At 45.5% G+C, this 24,565-nt stretch overlaps 1 protein-coding gene across 2 annotated transcripts in view; it reads left to right on the forward strand.

The window, feature by feature from the left end:
• Positions 1-24,565, forward strand: part of APBA1 (amyloid beta precursor protein binding family A member 1) — a 279,089-nt gene that overhangs the window by 109,780 nt on the left and 144,744 nt on the right. For both annotated transcript variants that reach the window (XM_069763607.1, XM_069763615.1), the window contains exon 2: positions 18,922-20,116. In XM_069763607.1, the coding sequence (XP_069619708.1) occupies positions 18,959-20,116 (1,158 nt within the window). In that variant the 5' untranslated portion in view covers positions 18,922-18,958. The remainder of the gene's footprint in view (positions 1-18,921; positions 20,117-24,565) is intronic.

Consider the following 24,565-nt stretch of genomic DNA (forward strand, 5'->3'; position numbering starts at 1 on the left):
ACTGAAGTGGCCATGTGACTTTACTTGCGGGTCATCGGCGCTTTCTGGCCTTTCCTGGCTCATGGACACGTTGCTGTGTCTCAGCAGTACAAGAGATGTGGTGCACTCCGCATGGAAAAAAGGTGCAGGCTGAACACAAAGTCACAGTGTCTATAGAAAAAACAGCCGCACACTCAAGACCTGCAAGTCTTGAGTGTGCGGCTGTTTTTTCTATAGACGCTGTGTCTCAGCAGGGCAGAGAGAAGTACGCATGCGCAGGAGCACGATGGATGTGTGGATGACCTAGTACACGTGATCCATGCAAAGCCCAGAAGGAGGACGGCGATCGTAAGAAGTAGAGAGTAGACTCCGGACCAAGACCAGCGACGCCCATTGGACTGGCCAGCCTGTCTGTGAGTATAGTAAAAGGTCTGCCGGATGTGCAGGGGGTTGGGGGCCTTTTCACAACATTTTAGAATGCTGTAATGGTGGTGGCCATACTTTATATGGGAAACAATCTGTGACAGGTTCCCTTTATTGAAGACATCAAACATCTTCTGAAAACCCCCATACAAAAAAAATTCCCTGCATACTGAACGTATTTTTTAAGGAGCACTGCTGTTTTTTCGCTAAAAGCTGTCCAGCATACAAGGAAAAAAAGGCTGCGCCGTACATACAAGAGAAAAAGCAATAATACAAATCTGTAGCAAAATCGTACCCCACCCACTCCTGCTATCTACTCCAGAATACATAAAATAGTTAATAAACTAAGAAAAGGACAGGTGTATGTTTTTACCACTTGTCCCAGTCTTGATGGAACCTAATTAGAAGGGTTTGTTCCATTTTCATTGAAAGTAAATCCCCAAATGTAGGCTATTATAAAGAAATAGACCGCGGCATGTTCACTATCCCCAGTGCCACCGGGGAGTCTCGCCACTACTCACGGTGTCTGGCATTGGCTGACGTCACGTCAACAGAGCAACAGACCATCATGAGCTCAGAGGCTCAAACTTTTTCAAACTGAGGAAAGGGCAACTTGAAAACGCAGTGCTATCTTGTTCACCTGCGTGGTTGGCCTCCACCATTGTCATTTTCGGAGTGCTAGGCAGCTGCTTAGACGAACCCATGATTGCTGTTTATTGGCACAAGCTTAGAAGAGGTTGGGTTTTTATAAAGCTGGGAAATTTGCATCTCCTGGCCTTTCCTAATGATGATAGTGAATAAGCCATAACACTAACAGGCTAATTAAGGTGTCAAGGTCAAAGTTATCTGGGGACACAAATCTCCAAGAGTGCCTAAAAACTTTGCATCGACCCATTTATCTATTTGTAATTTTTAAAATTTAAGATGTAAAAGAATATGAATTATATTATATATACGGTATATATTTTTTTACTTACTAAAATACAAAGGAAATGTGTCATCTTTAACTTTTGGCCTTTTTGAGATCATTTGAACTTCAATTTGCATAACTGTTCACAATAACAGTAATTTTGATCAAGGGTGTCCAAACTTTTACATGCCATTGTATAAAAACTGTTCAGTGAAGGCTTTCTACTAGCTCTTGGAATATGTATGTGAGAATTTTTGACAGTTCATCCCGAAGAACATTTGTGAGGTCAGAGACTGATGATGGACAAAAGGGCTGTTATACATTTATATATTCCACATAGAAATATCAGTGTAAATACACATTTACAAGCCAAATATCAGTGTACTATTACATAGAATTAGTGACTTTGTGAATGTTCTGTACCATATAAAACTACATAGAGAAAGTGCCAGTGTGGAAATAATTCTTATCACTTTTGCATATCGGACTACAATGAAACGACCATTTTGTTGACCACAGCAGACTAAATAAAATCACTTTTTTTTCTGTCGGTGCATGGATGTCTCCAATAAAGTGACGGGTCATTGAATAGGATACATAATGTATAAAAGAGGAGGCTAATTTTAGTGCAAGTTTAGAATGAATACTGAAGCTAATGCATGAACTTCCGCCCCAGTAATTCTGCATGTGTTTGCCTTAAGAGCATATGCTGCTAAGCTGTGTTGTGTTGTATTGTGTGATGCTGTCAGTAAACTTGCTTTCTGGACCCTATAAGAATTATATATGCGGTAGTTAAATATGGGCTTCACGATGTTAAAGGCAGCCCTGCTCAAGGATTATTTTATTTGACCCTAAACAAGAATCCTATCTAGCCTAATTGATTTTTTTTAAAGCCAAGGACTTTTGAACAGCACAAAACCGAGTACCAGCCTAGAGAGCCACGGCACAGATCTGTGTGAGCCCACGCAGGCACAGTGCCCAGGATCATGAAGACTCCACCCTGATGGGGATCAAATGGGGAAGAAACCGGTGTTTGCAGACAACTTACTTTTCCTTATAATCAACCATTCAATTAATTGTAATTAATAGTAGAGAAAAGTCATGAGGAGCAACGAGCATCAGCCTTGTTCAGACTCTTGTTCTGTTTCTGTCTCTATGCTCCTGCTCTCTTATCTGGCAAACTGCATACATACATACTAGAAAGGGAGGCTTTCTGTTCAGGGCAGGCCAGCCATGGCAGGATAGCAGAAGCAATGCCTGCGAGGAAGTGAGGGAACTAAAGTTCTAGCATATACCGTTCTTTAACCCCAGCACAACATAAGATGTACAGTTATATCATATGTGGTGTCCCTGACTTTGATGCGGGCTCGCACACTGAGCCTGTATCTTTCCCGCAGATGATGGCTGATTTTATCAGCCATCTTGTGCCTCTAACACAAACGTCGATGGGTTAGCCTGTTAAATGTCGCTGTCAATCTCTGATAGAGGAATTTAACATGCACCAGCATGAGGGCATGTCATTACAGACGCCCATCGGTGTGCCTGTGGGGTCCTCATGGTGCTGATGGGTTGCCATGACAGCCTAGGGTCTGCAAAGGACCTCCATGCTTATCATCATGATCCTACTGTGAAAAAATGGTGTCCACAGGCGATGTGATTTTCACTATACATAGCACTGCTATGTAAAGCGCAAGTGATCAAACATCTTCAAGTCCCGTAAAAGGACAGTAAAAAGTGAGAAAAAAAAAAGTTTTGTAAAAAATAAAGACAAGTTCACATCACCCCCTTTTGTCCCCATTAAAAAGTAAAACAATTTAAAAAACCCAAAAATACACATTTGGTTTCGCTGTGGTCATAACAGTCCGATCCATCAGCATATAACATAAATGAATCTGATCAGTAAACATCATATCGGAAAAAATAAAGACGCAAGAATTATGCTTTTTTTGGCTGCCGCAACTTTGAAATATAATGGAATAAGGGGCAATCAAAACATTGTACCTACCCTAAAATGTGATCAGTAAAAACATCAGCTCAGTGTACAAAAAATAAGCCTTCATTAAGTCCCATATCCCGAAAAATGAATATGTTATTGGTCTTGGGAAATGGTGACAAAAGTAATTTTTTTTATTTTTTACTAATTTTAACTTTATTTTTTTTCACCACTTAAATAAAAAACTATAGGTTTGGCACCTGCGTAATCATTCTGACCTGTAAAATCATATTGCCAGGTAAGCTCTACCATATAGTGAAAATGGTAAATACAATCCCCCCCCCCCAAAAAAAAAAAATGCACTATAGGGTAGAATTAATGGTGTCATTAAAAAGTACAACTCACAAAAAAACAAGCTCTCATATGGATATGTGGACGGAAAATAAAAAGGTTATGTCTCTTGGTAGATGGGGAGGAAAAAAAGAAAAAAAAATTGGAAAATCGCCTGGTCATAAAGTGGTTAACTAAGGTTTTGGGTATAAGATTTTGTTTTATGTTTCCATGTTCTAGTTTTATTGATCCAAAGTTCTGAAATCCAATAAACATTGACATTGGTTTCTTGGTTGATGGAAATGCCATATTTATACTTTTCTGTACTAGCTGCATTCTCTGTTTCTCTATGCTATAGATATTAACCTCAGACTTATGAATCCCCCCATCGCATGCACTGGGAAATGTAAGTTGTTTCTTTAGAGAGGAAGAAGACTTGAACTAGTGTTCCACCTACCCAAACGAGCATGCATAGCATATAACGAAGTCTCCTCACTCTGATATGCCAGAGCCGGTATGTCACTCTCCACAATTAGAAACGTTACCCCTTAGATCCCAGTCTTAAGCCAAATCAAATCTCATACTTTGCACTGACGAGGGGCAATACTCCAAAACATTGTCTGCAAATTGAGATTGTGGTTTGGCTTTTATCCTAAGTAATATTGCAAGGCTCGTTAAAGGGTCAATGTTGACTTTTCGGATTGCTACTTCCAATAGGTGGTGCTAGAGTTCAAGTCCTCTTCCTTTATGAAGAGGCAATTTGCATATTTAATTTCCCAGAAGAGCATGCATGGCGTATACGTCTCCTCACTCTGACATGCCAGGCCTGACTTGTCACATTCCACATTACCCCTTAGATCACTTTTCCTGGGATACAAGTTTTGCAAATTATTAGGTATATTTTATTGTATACTTTATAAAGCCATTGACTGCTGACATATTTATTGATTTCCCCTAAAAATAATATATGGCCCGCTATTTATTAGCACTAGTATATTCTTCAGCGATGACACACATTCATGGGATTTCCTATTACTCAAGGCTAGGTTTTTTGGAAGATTTACGGTTCATGCTGTCCTGTGCAATTTATTTAGTAAATGTCAGACTTTCCGTTCCATAAAACGCCAGTGACACAATAGAAGGTTGTCACCGTAGCAGGTCTCAAGGACACTGCTTTATTTCTCAGTCTCTATTTTACAAGCTTCATTTCATGTTTCTCAATTGCAGGAGTGGGATATCACCTTAGATTTGCATTCAAATGATTCTATTACAGTTCTGCCCATACAAATTATCCATCTGAAGCTGATGTGATAGCCTTTCCAGAGACAAGCGCTTTATTCTAAGCACGATTACTTCAACGTCCATTGCGTTTGATTCATAACAGTGATGTCTCTTTCTGGTCACTGGGGACATTTAGATCACGTTATAGCAGAGCGGTGGCATTGCAATGTATCTAGAAGGCCAAGCAAAGATACTAATAGTTAAAAATCACATTTGTTAGAAAGCGCAGATTTATTCTTTTCCTCCCCGCTGTAATTTTTTTTTGCTATTGTGTGGTGGATAAGAGTCATATATTGTTACCCTATGTTTATTATTATGGAATAGGAAGTATTGTAACTTAGGGGTTAAATCTGGATACAGCGAGGAGGGTTTCAGACATCGGTATTAAAAATCAGCAAAGCAAAGGATTGGTACCATGCAGTCATCCGAGCTGTGTACAAATTCAGGAGCTTCGGCACAATATTCTGGTCTATAAAATAGCTGAAAATAGTTCATGTCACACTAGCACATTGGCTACAACTGTTCCATCTGCAGTGTGTCACTCATACAGGCCAAAAATGCACTCACTTGAATGATCCTTTATTCACAGACTTTTCCCATTATTTTTCTGCCTATTAATTTTTGAAATATTTTCAGTGTTTGTTAATCAAAAATGATTGATGTCAGATTACCAGAATGTTTGCCATAATTAAAGGGGTTGTCACCTACTTTATAATTCTCTTTCACGTGAACAAACTGCCATAGATCAGCTCTTTTGTAAATTCCTCGCTTCCCCAAATCTCTCTGTTATCTGAGATGCTCTACTGTTCACGCAATCTCTGGCCTGGAATCCTGTGACTTCCTTTGATGTCACATCAGATTCTCCCTGATTTCTGCGATGTCACATCAGATTCTCCCTGATTTTCTGCGATGTCACATCAGATTCTCCCGAACGTCCTGTGATGTCACTTCAGATTCTTCCTAACTTCCTGTGATGTCACATCAGATTCTCCCTAAGGTCCTGTGATGTCACATCAGATTCTCCCTAAGGTCCTGTGATGTCACATCAGATTCTCCCTAAGGTCCTGTAATGTCACATCAGATTCTCCATGATTTTCTGCGATGTCACATCAGATTCTCCCTAACGTCCTGTGATGTCACATCAGATTCTCCCTAACGTCCTGTGATGTCACATCAGATTCTCCCTAACGTCCTGTGATGTCACATCAGATTCTCCCTTCCTTTCCTGTGATGTCACATCAGATTCTCCATGATTTTCTGCGATGTCACATCAGATTCTCTCTAACGTCCTGTGATATCACATCAGATTCTCCCTCACTTCCTGTGATGTCATATCAGATTCTCCCTAACGTCCTGTGATGTCACATCAGATTCTCCCTGATTTCCTGCGATGTCACATCAGATTCTCTATGACTTCCTGTGATGTCACATCAGATTCTCCCTAACGTGCAGTGATGTCACATCAGATTCTCCCTTCCTGTGATGTCATATCAGATTCTCCCTAACGTCCTGTGATGTCACATCAGATTCTCCCTGACTTCCTTTGATGTCACATCAGATTCTCTATGACTTCCTGTGATAGCACATCAGATTTTCCCTGATTTCCTGTGATGTCACACCAGATTCTCCCTGACTTCCTGTGATGTCACATCAGATTCTCCCTGATTTCCTGTGATGTCACATCAAATTCTTTCTGACTTCCTGTGATGTCACACCAGATTCTCCCTGACTTCCTGTGATGTCGCATCAGATTCTCCCTGACTTCATGTTATGCCACATCAGATTCTCCCTGATTTCCTGCGATGTCACATCAGATTCTCCCTGATTTCCTGCGATGTCACATCAGATTCTCCCTGACTTCCTGTGATGTAACATAGTAACATAGTAACATAGTTAGTAAGGCCGAAAAAAGACATTTGTCCATCCAGTTCAGCCTATATTCCATCATAATAAATCCCCAGATCTACGTCCTTCTACAGAACCTAATAATTGTATGATACAATATTGTTCTGCTCCAGGAAGACATCCAGGCCTCTCTTGAACCCCTCGACTGAGTTCGCCATCACCACCTCCTCAGGCAAGCAATTCCAGATTCTCACTGCCCTAACAGTAAAGAATCCTCTTCTATGTTGGTGGAAAAACCTTCTCTCCTCCAGACGCAAAGAATGCCCCCTTGTGCCCGTCACCTTCCTTGGTATAAACAGATCCTCAGCGAGATATTTGTATTGTCCCCTTATATACTTATACATGGTTATTAGATCGCCCCTCAGTCGTCTTTTTTCTAGACTAAATAATCCTAATTTCGCTAATCTATCTGGGTATTGTAGTTCTCCCATCCCCTTAATTTTGTTTTTCTTTAGAAATTCAAATGTGGACTTGCTGGTGTGTTTTGGATCATTGTCCTGCTGTATAACCCACGTACGTTTCAGCTTGAACATGAACAGATGCCGGACATTCTCCTTCAGGATTTTTTGGTAGACAGCAGAATTCATGGTTCCATTTACCACAGAAAGTCATCCAGGTCCTGAAGCAGCAAAACAGCCCCAGTACATGACACTAGCATTGCCATATTTTACTGTTTGTATGATGCCCCTTTTTTTAAATGCTGTGTTACTGCTATGCCAGATGCAATGGGACATATACCTTCCAAAAAGTTAAACTTTTGTCTTGTCAGTCCACGGGGTATTTCCCAAAAGTCTTGGGGATCATGAAGATGTTATCTGACAAAACTGAGATAAGCTTTTATGTTCTTATTGCTCAGCAGTTGTTTTTGCCTTGGAACTCTGCCATGCAGGCCATTTTTGCCCAGTCTCTTTCTTATGGTGGAGTCAGGAACACTGACCTTAACTGAGGCCTGCAGTTCTTTGGTTGTTGTTGTTGTGGGTTCTTTTGTGAGCTGTTGTTGTGGAGTCTTTTGGTCGACCAGCCACTCATGGGCAGATTCATCAGTTAGGAATCTCGAACCATGCCTGCTGCAGTCTCTCATTCTGCATCAGCCGCAGTGGAGCCTGCTCAGCGAAGACGTCGGTCCCAGCGTCTCGCTCAGTCTGATTCTGTGCAAAGGGTTACTGCTGCCTTTCCAGGCTCTGCCATTGTAGCCTGTACTGATCAGCGGCGAACAGACGTCTCTGGGACTAAGTCCTGCTTTTTCCCTTCTGAGCACGCCTAAAGGAAGACCTCTCAGTGGATGTCTGGGGTCACATGCTCAAGTACTGCAGCAGCTCCTATTGGTCCTCTAGGAAGGTCCTGAAGTTGCTCAGTTACTGTAGCAGTTCTCATTGGTCCTCTAGGAAGGTCCTGAACTTGCTGCAGCTATAAAAGGTTCACATGGCGGCACAGCCATGCGCTAGTATACTCTTGTTTACGTGTGTGTGTTGTGAGTGAAAGTTGCTCTTTAAAAATCCCCTTCCTTGTGTCTGAATGCTCACGTAAGGAGGGTGATTGTAACCTAGCGCCTGACTTGTTGTTACCAACACTAGTAAACAAAAAGCGTCTATTACTGTGCCAGTGCAGTGCCATGCGATATCTCCGCGCTTTCCTAACCCAAGTCTGGGTGGTTAGTGGCATCCGCCAGAGCGGCACTGCATGCACTCTCGGGCTACTTTATTATTATTTCTGTTATGTGCGGTACTGCGGCCCTGTGACAGAACAGGGTTCGCTTCTTTCACACTGGCTGAAGCTAACCCGTGTGTGTATCCTCATTGTACCACCATATAGTTCGTCATTGCTTAGCAGCAGGTTCCATCTCTGCACGGTGGACCCAGGCAGGGCCGCCATCAGGGCATTACAGCCGTGACTGGCGTAAGGGGCCCGGTGAGCAGAGGGGGCCCGCATCGGGCCCCCTCTTACCTGCTCACCGGGCCCCTACCGGCAGCCGCAGGCTGAACCGGGCCCTTAGCGGCGGCCGGCGCTGCAGCTGTACGCTATTGACATGCGGGCCCGCGCCCGCACGTCAATAGTTAACAGCCGCCAGCCGCAGCGTGCAGGTCGCCGGCGTCTGACGTCATTGTCAGTCGCCGGCGAGTGCACAGTGCAGCTGCGTGGAGAGATCAGGAGCGCGGCAGGTAAGTAGAACTTTTTTTTTTTTCTATTAAGAGCGGAGAGCGGCGATCGGGGGGGGGGGGGTTTGGGCAGAAGGCAGCTGGACACAGGGGGGCAGAAGGCAGCTGGACACAGGGGGGCAGTAAAGCTGGACACAGAGGGGGCAGAAGGCAGCTGGACACAGGGGGGCAGAAAGCAGCTGGACACAGAGGGGGCAGAAGGCAGCTGGACACAGGGGGGCAGTAAAGCTGGACACAGAGGGGGCAGAAGGCAGCTGGACACAGGGGGGCAGAAAGCAGCTGGACACAGAGGGGGCAGAAAGCAGCTGGACACAGGGGGGCAGTAAAGCTGGACACAGGGGGGCAGAAGGCAGCTGGACACAGAGGGGGCAGAAGGCAGCTGGACACAGGGGGGCAGAAGGCAGCTGGACACAGGGGGGCAGAAGGCAGCTGGACACAGAGGGGGCAGAAGGCAACTGGACACAGGGGGGCAGTAAAGCTGGACACAGGGGGGCAGAAGGCAGCTGGACACAGGGGGGCAGAAGGCAGCTGGACACGAGGGGGCAGAAGGCAGCTGGACACAGGGGGGCAGTAAAGCTGGACACGGGGGCAGAAGGCAGCTGGACACAGAGGGGGCAGAAGGCAGCTGGACACAGGGGGGCAGAAGGCAGCTGGACACAGGGGGGCAGAAGGCAGCTGGACACAGGGGGGCAGAAGGCAGCTGGACACAGATGGGGCAGAAGGCAGCTGGACACAGAGGGGGCAGAAGGCAGCTGGACACGGGGGCAGAAGGCAGCTGGACACAGGGGGGCAGAAGGCAGCTGGACACAGAGGGGGCAGAAGGCAGCTGGACACAGGGGGGCAGAAGGCAGCTGGACACAGAGGGGGCAGAAGGCAGCTGGACACAGGGGGGCAGAAGGCAGCTGGACACAGATGGGGCAGAAGGCAGCTGGACACAGAGGGGGCAGAAGGCAGCTGGACACAGGGGGGCAGAAGGCAGCTGGACACAGGGGGGCAGAAGGCAGCTGGACACAGAGGGGGCAGAAGGCAGCTGGACACAGGGGGGCAGTAAAGCTGGACACAGGGGGGCAGAAGGCAGCTGGACACAGAGGGGGCAGAAGGCAGCTGGACACAGGGGGGCAGAAGGCAGCTGGACACAGGGGGGCAGAAGGCAGCTGGACACAGAGGGGGCAGAAGGCAGCTGGACACAGGGGGGCAGTAAAGCTGGACACGGGGGCAGAAGGCAGCTGGACACAGAGGGGGCAGAAGGCAGCTGGACACAGAGGGGGCAGAAGGCAGCTGGACACAGGGGGGCAGAAGGCAGCTGGACACAGAGGGGGCAGAAGGCAGCTGGACACAGAGGGGGCAGAAGGCAGCTGGACACAGGGGGGCAGTAAAGCTGGACACAGGGGGGCAGAAGGCAGCTGGACACAGAGGGGGCAGAAGGCAGCTGGACACAGGGGGACAGAAGGCAGCTGGACACAGAGGGGGCAGAAGGCAGCTGGACACAGGGGGGCAGAAGGCAGCTGGACACAGATGGGGCAGAAGGCAGCTGGACACAGAGGGGGCAGAAGGCAGCTGGACACAGGGGGGCAGAAGGCAGCTGGACACGGGGGCAGAAGGCAGCTGGACACGGGGCAGAAGGCAGCTGGACACGGGGGCAGTAAAGCTGGACACAGGGGGGCAGAAGGCAGCTGGACACAGAGGGGGCAGAAGGCAGCTGGACACAGGGGGGCAGAAGGCAGCTGGACACAGGGGGGCAGTAAAGCTGGACACAGAGGGGGCAGAAGGCAGCTGGACACAGGGGGGCAGTAAAGCTGGACACAGGGGGGCAGAAGGCAGCTGGACGCAGAGGGGGCAGAAGGCAGCTGGACACAGGGGGGCAGAAGGCAGCTGGACACAGGGGGGGCAGAAGGCAGCTGGACACAGGGGGGCAGAAGGCAGCTGGACACAGAGGGGGCAGAAGGCAGCTGGACACAGAGGGGGCAGAAGGCAGCTGGACACGGGGGCAGAAGGCCGCTGGACACGGGGGCAGAAGGCCTCTGGACACAGGGGGGCAGAAGGCCGCTGGACACAGGGGGGCAGTAAAGCTGGACACAGAGGGGGCAGAAGGCAGCTGGACACAGAGGGGGCACAAGGCAGCTGGACACGGGGGCAGAAGGCCGCTGGACACGGGGGGGCAGTAAAGCTGGACACAGAGGGGGCAGAAGGCAGCTGGACACAGGGGGCAGAAGGCAGCTGGACACAGAGGGGGCAGAAGGCAGCTGGACACAGGGGGGCAGAAGGCAGCTGGACACAGAGGGGGCAGAAGGCAGCTGGACACAGAGGGGGCAGAAGGCAGCTGGACACAGAGGGGGCAGAAGGCAGCTGGACACAGAGGGGGCAGAAGGCAGCTGGACACGGGGGCAGAAGGCAGCTGGACACAGAGGGGGCAGAAGGCCGCTGGACACAGGGGGGCAGTAAAGCTGGACACGGGGGGGGGCAGAAGGCCGCTGGACACAGAAGGGCAGTAAAGCTGGACACGGGGGGCAGAAGGCTGGACACAGGGGGGCAGTAAAGCTGGACACAGGGGGGGCAGAAGGCTGGACACAGGGGGGGCAGTAAAGCTGGACACAGGGGGCAGTAGAGCTGGAGACGGGGCAGTAAATCTGGACACAGAGGGGGCAGTAAATCTGGACACAGAGGGGGCAGTAAATCTGGACACAGAGGGGGCAGTAAATCTGGACACAGAGGGGGCAGTAAAGCTGGACACAGGGGGCAGTAAAGCTGGACACAGAGGGGGCAGTAAAGCTGGACACGGGGGGGAGCAGAAAGCTGGACACGGGGGGGGCAGAAAGCTGGACACGGGGGGGGCAGAAAGCTGGACACGGGGGGGGGGCAGAAAGCTGGACAGGGGGGGGGCGGGGCAGAAAGCTGGACACGGGGGGGGGGCAGAAAGCTGGACACATGGGGGGCAGAAAGCTGGACACGGGGCAGAGTGCTGGACAGAGATGGGGCAGAGTGCTGGACAGAGATGGGGCAGAGTGCTGGACAGGGATGGGGCAGAGTGCTGGACAGAGATGGGGCAGAGTGCTGGACAGAGATGGGGCAGAGTGCTGGGCAGAGTGCTGGACAGAGATGGGGCAGAGTGCTGGACAGAGATGGGGCAGAGTGCTGGACAGAGATGGGGCAGAGTGCTGGACAGAGATGGGGCAGAGTGCTGGACAGAGATGGGGCAGAGTGCTGGACAGAGATGGTGCAGGATTGGAAACAGATGGGGCAGGATGGATACGATGGAGACAGATGGGGCAGGATGGGGAGATCATATGGGGTAGAATGGATACTCATGAGGGCAGGATGGGAGAACATATGGCTGGAGCCTGAAATGAGACACACGGTGGCCAGGATGGCGAATATTACCATAGGGGCTAATTAAGGGATATTATTATTGCAGTGATGTATTTATTTTATTTTTTGAGTATACTGTTTTAAATGGGGGGGCGGTCCTGTTACTGTGTAGAGTGATACTATGTTGCCTTCTTCATGTGGTGTAATGTAGAAGTTGGGAAAATTAAGTAATGTGTTCTACAAGCGGAACTCGAGATAACTAACATAGTAACATAGTAACATAGTAACATAGTTAGTAAGGCTGAAAAAAGACATTTGTCCATCCAGTTCAGCCTATATTCCATCATAATAAATCCCCAGATCTACGTCCTTCTACAGAACCTAATAATTGTATGATACAATATTGTTCTGCTCCAGGAAGACATCCAGGCCTCTCTTGAACCCCTCGACTGAGTTCGCCATCACCACCTCCTCAGGCAAGCAATTCCAGATTCTCACTGCCCTAACAGTAAAGAATCCTCTTCTATGTTGGTGGAAAAACCTTCTCTCCTCCAGACGCAAAGAATGCCCCCTTGTGCCCGTCACCTTCCTTGGTATAAACAGATCCTCAGCGAGATATTTGTATTGTCCCCTTATATACTTATACATGGTTATTAGATCGCCCCTCAGTCGTCTTTTTTCTAGACTAAATAATCCTAATTTCGCTAATCTATCTGGGTATTGTAGTTCTCCCATCCCCTTTATTAATTTTGTTGCCCTCCTTTGTACTCTCTCTAGTTCCATTATATCCTTCCTGAGCACCGGTGCCCAAAACTGGACACAGTACTCCATGTGCGGTCTAACTAGGGATTTGTACAGAGGCAGTATAATGCTCTCATCATGTGTATCCAGACCTCTTTTAATGCACCCCATGATCCTGTTTGCCTTGGCAGCTGCTGCCTGGCACTGGCTGCTCCAGGTAAGTTTATCATTAACTAGGATCCCCAAGTCCTTCTCCCTGTCAGATTTACCCAGTGGTTTCCCGTTCAGTGTGTAATGGTGATATTGATTCCCTCTTCCCATGTGTATAACCTTACATTTATCATTGTTAAACCTCATCTGCCACCTTTCAGCCCAAGTTTCCAACTTATCCAGATCCATCTGTAGCAGAATACTATCTTCTCTTGTATTAACTGCTTTACATAGTTTTATATCATCTGCAAATATCGATATTTTACTGTGTAAACCTTCTACCAGATCATTAATGAATATGTTGAAGAGAACAGGTCCCAATACTGACCCCTGCGGTACCCCACTGGTCACAGCGACCCAGTTAGAGACTATACCATTTATAACCACCCTCTGCTTTCTATCACTAAGCCAGTTACTAACCCATTTACACACATTTTCCCCCAGACCAAGCATTCTCATTTTGTGTACCAACCTCTTGTGCGGCACGGTATCAAACGCTTTGGAAAAATCGAGATATACCACGTCCAATGACTCACCGTGGTCCAGTCTATAGCTTACCTCTTCATAAAAACTGATTAGATTGGTTTGACAGGAGCGATTTCTCATAAACCCATGCTGATATGGAGTTAAACAGTTATTCTCATTGAGATAATCCAGAATAACATCCCTCAGAAACCCTTCAAATATTTTACCAACAATAGATAGATGTCATCTGATAGATGTCATATCAGATTCTTCCTGATTTCCTGCGATGTCACATCAGATTCTCCCTGACTTCCTGTGATGTCATATCAGATTCTTCCTCACTTGCTCTGGGATCTGACGTGACATCGCAGTCATGTAACATTCGTGCAGTGTGGATGGGCAGGTCACTGTGTAGCAGCTGCTTCTGTGCAAATAGCTGCAGACACATCTCTCTCATCTCCCTGCTTGTTTCTCCATCCATAGTTCTCCTGCGTGTCTGTATGTCTGTGATGCAGTGTGTGAGTGTGTGTGTATATATATATATATATATATATATATATATATACCGTATATATATATATATATATATATATATTTAATATTTAAAATTTGGGCACGCCTGGTCAAGCTTAGAAACTTAACCTTATTGTGAATACTTAAGCAAGCTGAAGATGAGATTATAGGCTAAAAAATGTATATTTTCATCTTTTACATTTTAAAAATTCCAAAAATGAAAATGGGCCTATGCCAAAGTTTGGGCACCCTGCATGGTTAGTACCTAGTAGCACCCCCTTTTGCAAGTATCTCGTTTGTTAGCGCTTTTTGTAGACAGATAAGAGTCTTTTAGTTCTTTTTAATTTTGATGAATTTGAAAGCTAAAAAGGCAGCTAATAGTACAAGACAAAATATAAAAGTAACTAAAAAAACACAAATGATTAATCATGACCTATGAGTATCATTTCACAGCATCGCAACTTTTAGAAGTACTGCAGCACTTAGAGAAGGAGAAAGAAAGAGAATATGTCACTGTACATTCAGATTTAGATGTCATTCAAGAGTTGGGGAAATCCAGTCCTAGATCACAAGAAATAAAAAGTTTCAAGAGACAAATTAAAAATTCCATGTTTTTTTTAAAATTAAAAATGAATCTTATCTTCACATTCGATTAAGTTTCACTCTATGGTGCTGATATCTAAAAGTTGTTAATGGATCATAAAGTAAGGCATGTCAATATTTGAATCATTCCATATCTTGTTTTTCGCCAGGCAGCCCCTTTATCATCTAACCATAGGAGAAATATTAGCTTATTGATGAGTGGAAATCTAACTGCTGGTACCTGCACCGATTGGCAGAATGGGATTATCCCAGTTGGGATGGGGTGTCAGCACACATACGTGACCACTGCTTCATTTATTCCCTATGGGGATGCTGATCACTGCACTCGACTTTTTCCAGCAGCCCCATAGAGAATGAATAGAGCAGTTCTCGGGCAATTGGATTGCTGCTGCACTCTAGAAATGTGCCCCGTTTAGGATGAAAATTTTCGGTTCTACCCATCAGTGCGGTTCCCATCGGTTGACCCCTACCAATCAATAAATGATCACTAGAGATGAGTGAACCCAAACTTTTCCAGAGTGAATTTCCAGCCCCAAAGTTTGGGTCCCCATTGATTTTGATGAAGTTCAAGTTCAGGTAGAGTTCTGGTACCCGAATCGAAAATTGAACTACAGTTTGGTCGAACGCGACAAACCCGAACTTCAACTGGTCTGCTCATCCCTAGTTGTTGCCTATCCTGTGGATAGGTGATAGCTTGTTTTCACCAGACAACAATTAGAGTCATAGATCTGCTAGGGGCAGCTTGTTGACAGTTTCCCCGAGATTTGTTTTTCTGCATCACACAAATTAAAAATTACCGTAACTGAAAAATAAGCAACACAATGTTGCAGATATACAATAAAGGGTACACATTTTTACAATTAGTGTAATTCCTACATTGCATATTAATAGTGCTTTGTCTTTAATGAGCCATGGTAAGGTAAGGATAGTCTCCATCTGTGAGCGAGGTGTAATACCCAAGGCTCCTTTAAGGCAGACATGATTGCTTTGTCTTTTCTGCTTTTTTTCCTTGAATCTTTTTCAATTTCTGTTGTGAACATTTCAGCAAAATAACTATGGTGAACAAAGCAGCCCTGAGTTCAGTGAGTCACTGTAAATGTTGCCAGCAGCAAGGCCAGATATATTTTATGGGCTTGTGTGCCGTTATCCGTTTCTGGCATGGGAATCAATCGGCTATGTGAGAGTCTCTGCTGGACCTGTAAATCACATTGCTAGTGCAAATCTGGCCATGTTTCATTATACAGTACGCCCCCGCCTAGGCAGTCTCTTCCAATGATATTAAACCGAACCTTATCAATCTAGCGGGATATTATACTGGCGTTTTCGTGTATGTTCCCCTTGCTTTTCTAAAATATCAGATAAAAAAAAAATCCAAACGTACCAATCAAAAATGAATAGCTGTTCTAAAGCGTAATGTAAAAATAAATATAATCTTTTGACCACATGGGTTGGGAAAAATTGTGACAATGCTCTTGACTGTATTGGACATTAGCGCTATTGTTACTTTGCTCATGGCATAAATGTATACGCATATGTTGTACACTATTCTCAAAACTAAATAAAACTAATGCAATAGCCAATTAGTAACTTTGCTCAACATAGAAACAGAAAGAATAATATGGGAAGGTTAGGGGAACTAGGGAATTAATATCGTAAGGAAAGTCGTCAAGTACAGTTGAGTCTATGTTCCCAATGGCGCATTCATCCGAGTCCCGTTTTGCGGTGGGTTCGGATGTAAGCCCCGACAGGGCCATTGAACGGGTGCCTAAGTGCAAGGTGAAAGCACCCTAATAGATGTACATGTACATGCCAGATATTGAAAAGTGCATTAATCACAAACCTGGTTATATGTCGTTAACATAATTCTACAGAAAACATTATTACAAGAATATGAAATCTACATGTGTAAAGAGTCAAGTAATTCATAACATATGTAATGAATAAAGATGCAAGATGTTCATGACCATAAACATCATAAAAAGTGCATGCACTGGTGATAATACACATGTGCATGCAGTACACACTGTTAGTACATAAAGATCCATGAGCTCGCCGCGCTTTGTGTTCTACAAATCTCACTGTGCATGTTCATATGAGCGTAAGTTGATGGACGGTGAGGAGAGGTGGTGTGTAATATTCGCATGTCTGTATATGCACGATGATGTGTTGGCATTAGCAGTGCAATATTGGTAAAGGAGACTGAATGTAATACAGTTAGGCCTAATGAGAATATTACTGACCATACAAAAATAGAATTATGTCCCAAACATAAAAAATACATCTAGACCTCATATTGCATCTTGCACCTGTTCACACTATATGGAGGTTCTAGTCAGGTTTTTTTGTAGTTTACTATTGGAGGTTGTGATTGCCCCCTGATCTGACTGCACTCCTTCCATCAGCGCAAGGGTGCTTTTAACTAGTGTTATTTCCTACCTGTCCATTTAAAGGGAACCTGTCACCCCCAAAATCGAAGGTGAGCTAAGCCCACCTGCATCAGGGGCTTATCTACAGCATTCTGGAATGCTGTAGATAAGCCCCTGATGTATCCTGAAATATGAGAAAAAGAGGTTATATTATACTCACCCAGGGGCGGTCCCGCTGCGGTCCGGGTCCGATGGGCATTGCGGTCTGGTCCGGGGCCTCCCATCTTCTTACCATGACGTTCTCTTCTTGTCTTCACGCTGTGGCTCCATTGCAGGCGTACGTTGTCTGCCCTGTTGAGGGCAGAGAAAAGTACTGCAGTGCACAGGTGCTGGGCCTCTCTGACCTTTCCCGGCGCCTGCGCACTGCAGTACTTTGCTCTGCCCTCAAGAGGCCAGATAAAGTACACCTGCGCCGGAGCCACGGCATGAAGACCAGAAGAGGACGTCATCGTAAGAAGATGGGAGGCCCCGGACCGGACCGCAGCGGGGAACGCCCCTGGGTGAGCATAACCTCTTTTTCTCATCTTTCAGGATACAACGTGGGCTTATCTACAGCATTCCAGAATGCTGTAGATAAGCCCCTGATGCCGGTGGGCTTAGCTCACCTTCCATTTTGGGGGTGACAGTTTCCCTTTAAAATGTAGGCTTATAGCCTGGTAATCCATGATTAAGACTCTTTTGAGTTGAAACACGTCAGATTTTTTACCATCCATTGGGATATCCACTGCCTGTAATATGTTCTTTTAACAAAAGAAATAAAGGAATAATTTTATACTTACCTTCCTGCCTGAGATCGCTGGAGATCACTGTATATACAGCCTGGGAAAGGAATGTTTGATAAGTATTAGAGTAGGTACCCTTCAGCGGGAGGCCACCTTGACGCGGTTGATGGGCATACATGAACTGGCCAGTTTACGCGCTAAGAACCTTCAATTTTGCAAGTACATTTTATTTGGCAGTAATGCCTTTCAGATCTCATGTATTGAGTGTTTGCGTATACTTTGGCCCTTACAGAGTGCTGCGGTGCTCGCTACGTTTTATCTAAGTTCTATTACATATCTATCTACTTTTATAGAGTGCTGCTGTTCTCTTTTTTTTTGTATATTGTACAGTCACTGCAGCTTCCGCCTCTTCACACTATATGGTCAGGTTTTTGTTTTTTGTAGATATTAGATAAGATAGATGCACCATGCAGCAGTTCTTTCCACGGAGCAGAGATTTTCTCATTTTAGCGTTTTTGTTTATCTGCTGCAGTCATCCTCCTGATTGGTTTGGCGCATGTGTGACAATTATGTTTGTATCCTGCAGCGTCTGGAGCCTTCTGTGAGGAAAGTGGATGTGAGTAAATAGAATGCGAGGGGGGCAGCTTTTAGTGGGCTTCTCACTCCTTGGGGGCATTTCCTTGTATACAGACAGGCAGAGAGGTGCAGAAGAGGTAGGGGAAGCATTCTGCTGGATAATCACTAGCTGTATTTACATGCGATAGAGGTTCTTTATTGTTTTAATTAAGTTTGTGCTTCTTGACCTATTGTATACTGTTTTTCTTATACCGTTGCTGTTTTTTTCTGTTAAATTACATTTCCTGTGCTGGCGGTTTAATTACAATACATTTGGTATTAACGTTGCCCTATAATCACCACTAGCGCTGGTGCCATACGTATTTCTTGGTAGAGCTTTGCATTTCTTTTTAGCTTTATTATTCTTAGACTCTCATACTTTGATTTCTTTTTTTTTTTACAGACAAGATGTTAATACAGTAACCACCTGAAACTCTGCCATGAACCATTTAGAAGGAGCACAAGAGGTGGAGGGAAGTGATGAGCCTGCAAATGCAGACATCAACGAATTTGTGGAAGCTGACCTTGAACTTCCGGAAGTTGAAGAAGAGCAAGATCCGTATGCGTCTCCTCACTCACGGCATGCATCCGCAGAGCAGGATAGACAGTCTGGACAAGATGAAGAAGGAACGCTTGCGAGATCTGCCAGTACGGAGAGTGGGTTTCACAATCACACAGATACTGCAGAGGGGGATGTCATTGCCGGTCAAGTAGATGGATATGACCTTGACAGAGCCCAAGAAAATGAGGATGAGAATGCCTATGCTATTCAGTACAGGCCCGAGTCTGAGGAATACACAGAGAACGCGGAGGCAGAGCATGATGAGGTGCTACATAACAGAACTCTCCCCAATCATTTACATTTTCATGGTATGGACCAAGAGGAGGCCATTAGCGCAGCTTACTCGGGCTATGTCTACACGCACAGATTGTTTCACAGGGGTGAGGATGAGCAATATGCAGAACCTTATGCAGATTATGGACTGCAGGAACACGTGTATGAGGAAATAGGAGACACTCCTGATTTGGACATCAGGGAGGGTCTACGCCTTTATGAACAAGAGAGAGAAGAAGCTGACAATTATCGAAAAGAAGCCCTGGGTGCACGTCTACACCATTATGATGAACGATCTGATGGAGAGTCGGATAGTCCTGAAAAGGAAGCTGAGTTTGCACCATACCCAAGAATGGACAGCTATGAGCAAGAAGAAGATATTGACCAAATTGTGGCAGAGGTGAAACAAAGTATGAGCTCTCAAAGCCTAGATAAGGCAGCTGAGGATATGCCAGAAGCTGAGCAAAGTATAGACCATCCTGATCATTCCAAGGTCGGTGCGGGGCATGTAACTAATGGAAACCTCTCTTCTGCGTCCAAAACTGCTGCTAACGCCGTAGAGATGGTGCAAAGGTATAGTAAGGAAAAGCGTGATGCCATTTCGTTGGCTATAAAGGACATAAAGGAGGCAATAGAGGAAGTAAAGACTAGGACAATACGCTCCCCTTACACTCCTGATGAGCCAAAAGAGCCTATTTGGGTAATGAGGCAGGATATCAGTCCAACAAAGGACTGTGATGACCAAAGGCCACTAGATGGAGATGTAAGTATGTCTGATGTCTACAGAACATCATTCTCATCCGGAACTGCTCCTGAGTTTAGAGGTTGATGTGGAGGTCGTATAAAGCAATGTTCCCATTAGCAGATGCACATTACAATTGTTAAATGCTTAATTAAAGGGAACCTGGCAGGTGATACATGCTGTTTTGAGAGACAAACATACATCGTTGTGATCGTACAGCCAGTGGCTGATACATGCTACCTACCTGTCAGGTTCCCTTCTAAGTGCGATACCTAGCTCACAAATACATTTAGATGTTTGGATATATTGTATCACGGATCTGTCGGGTACGCTGCTTTTAATGAGGCAATCTGGCAATGGGACCACTGGAGCCTCGGGCTCTGAGAAACAAGCCAGATTGCCCTCATTATTACTGCCCTGCAAACAGTGGTGTACATAGCAAAAGTTCTATTTGGGCCCCCATATCTCTAAAAAATATATATATTTATATTTTTTTCTCTGAGATGGAGATATATATACTGTATATGTGTGTGGTATATATATATCCGTTAGCATTCGGTTCTGCTCGTTCCAGCGCAGTTACACTTGCAGTCAGGTGACAACTAGTGCCCACTGTTAGTGAATAGAACACTGCAGATGCGGCTGACACGCTAGTTGGCACATAACAGCGCTTCCTCATGGTTAAGTGATAACTGATACAACCGGCAGAGCTCGATCATGTAGATATTATATTACATTATATGTCTGGTATCTGTATTATCTGGTATCTGCTCTATTCATTGTCTATGGAATTGATAGAAATAGCCAAACGCAGCGCTCAGCAGCTCTATAGATAATGAATAGAGCAGAGGCCGACCATGTATATATTATATTACATTATACAGTATGTTTGGTATCTGTATGATCTGGTATCTGCTCTATTCATTGTCTATGGAACTGATGTAAATAGCTGTGCGCAGAGCTCAGCAGCTCTATAGATAATGAATAGAGCAGAGGCCAAGCATCTACTCCATCTAGGATGAGACTGCATACCCCTGTTCTCCAAATTTCTGGGGGGAACCCAGTGGTCGAATCCCCAGTAATCAGCAAGTTATCCACGATCTGATGGATCACAAATACATCTTACATATAGCGTTCATACATACACACATACACCGTACATACATATACCATACATACTCACATAGATACACATACATATACCGTACATACATACACATATACCGTACATACACACACAGATACACATACATATACCATACATCAGGGGTGTCAAACTGCATTCCTCGAGGGCTGCAAACAGGTCATGTTTTCAGGATTTCCTTGCATTGCACAGGGGATAATTTAATCACCTGCAGAGAATGATTCCAGCACCTTGTGCAATGCTAAGGAAATCTTGAAAACACGCATGGTTTGCGGCCCTCGAGGAATGCAGTTTGACAGCCCTGCCATACATACACACACACATACTTATATACACATACAGTACAGACCAAAAGTTTGGACACACCTTCACATTTTAATATTTTTCTGTATTTTCATGACTATGAAAATTGTACATTCACACTGAAGGCAACAAAACTATGAATTAACACATGTGGAATTATATACTTAACAAAAAAGTGTGAAACAACAGAAATTATGTCTTATATTCTAGGTTCTTCAAAGTAGCCACCTTTTGCTTTGATGACTACTTTGCATACTCTTGGCATTCTCTTGATGAGCTTCAAGAGGTAGTCACTGGGAATGGTCTTCCAACAATCTTGAAGGAGTTCCCAGAGATGCTTAGCACTTGTTGGCCCTTCACTCTGTGGTCCAGCTCACCCCAAACCATCTCGATTGGGTTCAGGTCTGGTGACTGTGGAGGCCAGGTCATTTGGCGTAGCACCCCATCACTCTCCTTCTTGGTCAAATAGCCCTTACACAGCCTGGAGGTGTGTTTGGGGCCATTGTCCTGTTGAAAAATAAATGATGGTCCAACTAAACGCAAACCTTATGGAATAGCATGCCGCTGCAAGATGCTGTGGTAGCCATGCTGGTTCAGTATGCCCTCAATTTTGAATAAATACCAAACAGTGTCACCAGCAAAGCACCCCCACACCATCACACCTCCTCCTCCATGCTTCACGGTGGGAACCAGGCATGTAGAGTCCATCCGTTCACCTTTTCTGCGTCGCACAAAGACACAGTAGTTGGAACCAAAGATCTCAAGTTTGGACTCGTCAGACCAAAGCACAGATTTCCACTGGTCTAATGTCCATTCCTTGTGATTCCTTGTGTTCTTTAGCCCAAACAAGTCTCTTCTGCTTGTTGCCTGTCCTTAGCAGTGGTTTCCTAGCAGCTATTTTACCATGAAGGCCTGCTGCACAAAGTCTCCTCTTAAGGGTACTTTCACACTGGCGTTTTTTTTAATATGTCGCAATGCGTCGTTTAGGGGAAAAAACGCATCCTGCAAAGTTGTTTGCAGGATGCGTTTTTGCCCCATAGAGTAACATTACCGACGCATTGCGACGTATTGACACACATCGCAACCGTCGTGCGACGGTTGCGCCGTGTTGTGGCGTATTGCCGGGAGCAAAAAACGTTAAATGTAACTTTTTTGCTCCAGACGGACTGCTTTTTCCGACCACGCATGCGTGGCCGGAACTCCGCCCCCACCTCCCCGCACCTCACAATAGGGCAGCGGATGCGCCGGAGAATGCATCCACTGCACCCGTTGTGCAGCCCTAACAACGCTAGCGTCGGAATCTCGGCCCGACGCAATGCGACGGGCCGAATTCCGACGCTAGTGTGAAAGTAGCCTTACAGTTGTAGAGATGTGTCTGCTGCTAGAACTCTGTGTGGCATTGACCTGGTCTCTAATCTGAGCTGCTGTTAACCTGCGATTTCTGAGACTGGTGACTCGGATATACTTATCCTGAGAAGCAGAGGTGACTCTTGGTCTTCCTTTCCTGGGGCGGTCCTCATGTGAGCCAGTGTCTTTGTAGCGCTTGATGGTTTTTGCCACTGCACTTGGGGACACTTTCAAAGTTTTCCCAATTTTTCAGACTGACTGACCTTCATTTCTTAAAGTAATGATGGCCACTCGTTTTTCTTTACTTAGCTGCTTTTTTCTTGCCATAATACAAATTCTAACAGTCTATTCAGTAGGACTATCAGCTGTGTATCCACCAGACTTCTGCACAACACAACTGATGGTCCCAACCCCATTCATAAGGCAAGAAATCCCACTTATTAAACCTGACAGGGCACACCTGGGACCTGAAAACCATTTCCGGTGACTACCTCTTGAAGCTCATCAAGAGAATGCCAAGAGTGTGCAAAGCAGTCATCAAAGCAAAAGGTGGCTACTTTGAAGAACCTAGAATATAAGACATAATTTAAGTTGTTTCACACTTTTTTGTTAAGTATATAATTCCACATGTGTTAATTCATAGTTTTGATGCCTTCAGTGTGAATCTACAATTTTCATAATCATGAAAATACAGAAAAATCTTTAAATGAGAAGGTGTCCAAACTTTTGGTCTGTACTGTATGGTATACACATACCATACACACATACATACACATATACCGTATATACACACACATACGTACACATACATATACACACATATACAGATACTGTACATAGATACACACATTCATACACACACATAGATACACACATATACATATACTCTACATATATACACACACATACATGCATACATAAACAGATGTACACACACACATAGATACACATACATACACAGATGCTCACACACACACACATACACATATATACACATATACCATACATACATATACACACACAGATAGATATACATACACAGATGTACACACACATACATACACACATATCCATATACTGTACACACACACACACACACACACACACACACATACAGTACGTACATATGCGAACACACACATACTAATTTAGGACCTCAGGTCATCAGATGAGCCCTGGAGGATATCGGCCTTTTAGTATAGAGATCATCTGGAGAGGGCTGCAGAAACCAATGTGGGGGATTGGGACACAGCAGAGAGGACTGATATCAGCTTACTGCTGTCCTGTGCTGCCCCCGACCTCTTCTCTGAGATGCTGCAGCCTGCTGGTAATAAAACAGTGGAGGGAGCAGAAGACCCACTATAAGTCGATATCTTCTTCCGCTGTTGTCCCTTGTGTACTCATCATTGGGATGCACCATGGAGGAGGACCGAGACGGCAGCCTGTGAGCACTCTCATCAGTCTGGTGAGGAAAGCGTTCATTGGCCAGCGTTTCTCCTTGCATGATACTCCCCCTTTTTGAACTCCTGCACTCTCTCGGAAGTCGCATGATTATGGAAGGGAGGGAGAGGGGCCCAATGCTGCATGACACCTGGCCCCTCTCACTCTCCCCTGTAATCTTGACTCATTGGCCCCATAGCGGTTGCATACTCTGGGCAGTACGCCCCTTCCTGCAG

The sequence above is a fragment of the Ranitomeya imitator genome, chromosome 1 (genome assembly GCF_032444005.1).
Source record: "Ranitomeya imitator isolate aRanImi1 chromosome 1, aRanImi1.pri, whole genome shotgun sequence".
Classification (NCBI taxonomy): Eukaryota; Metazoa; Chordata; class Amphibia; order Anura; family Dendrobatidae; genus Ranitomeya; species Ranitomeya imitator.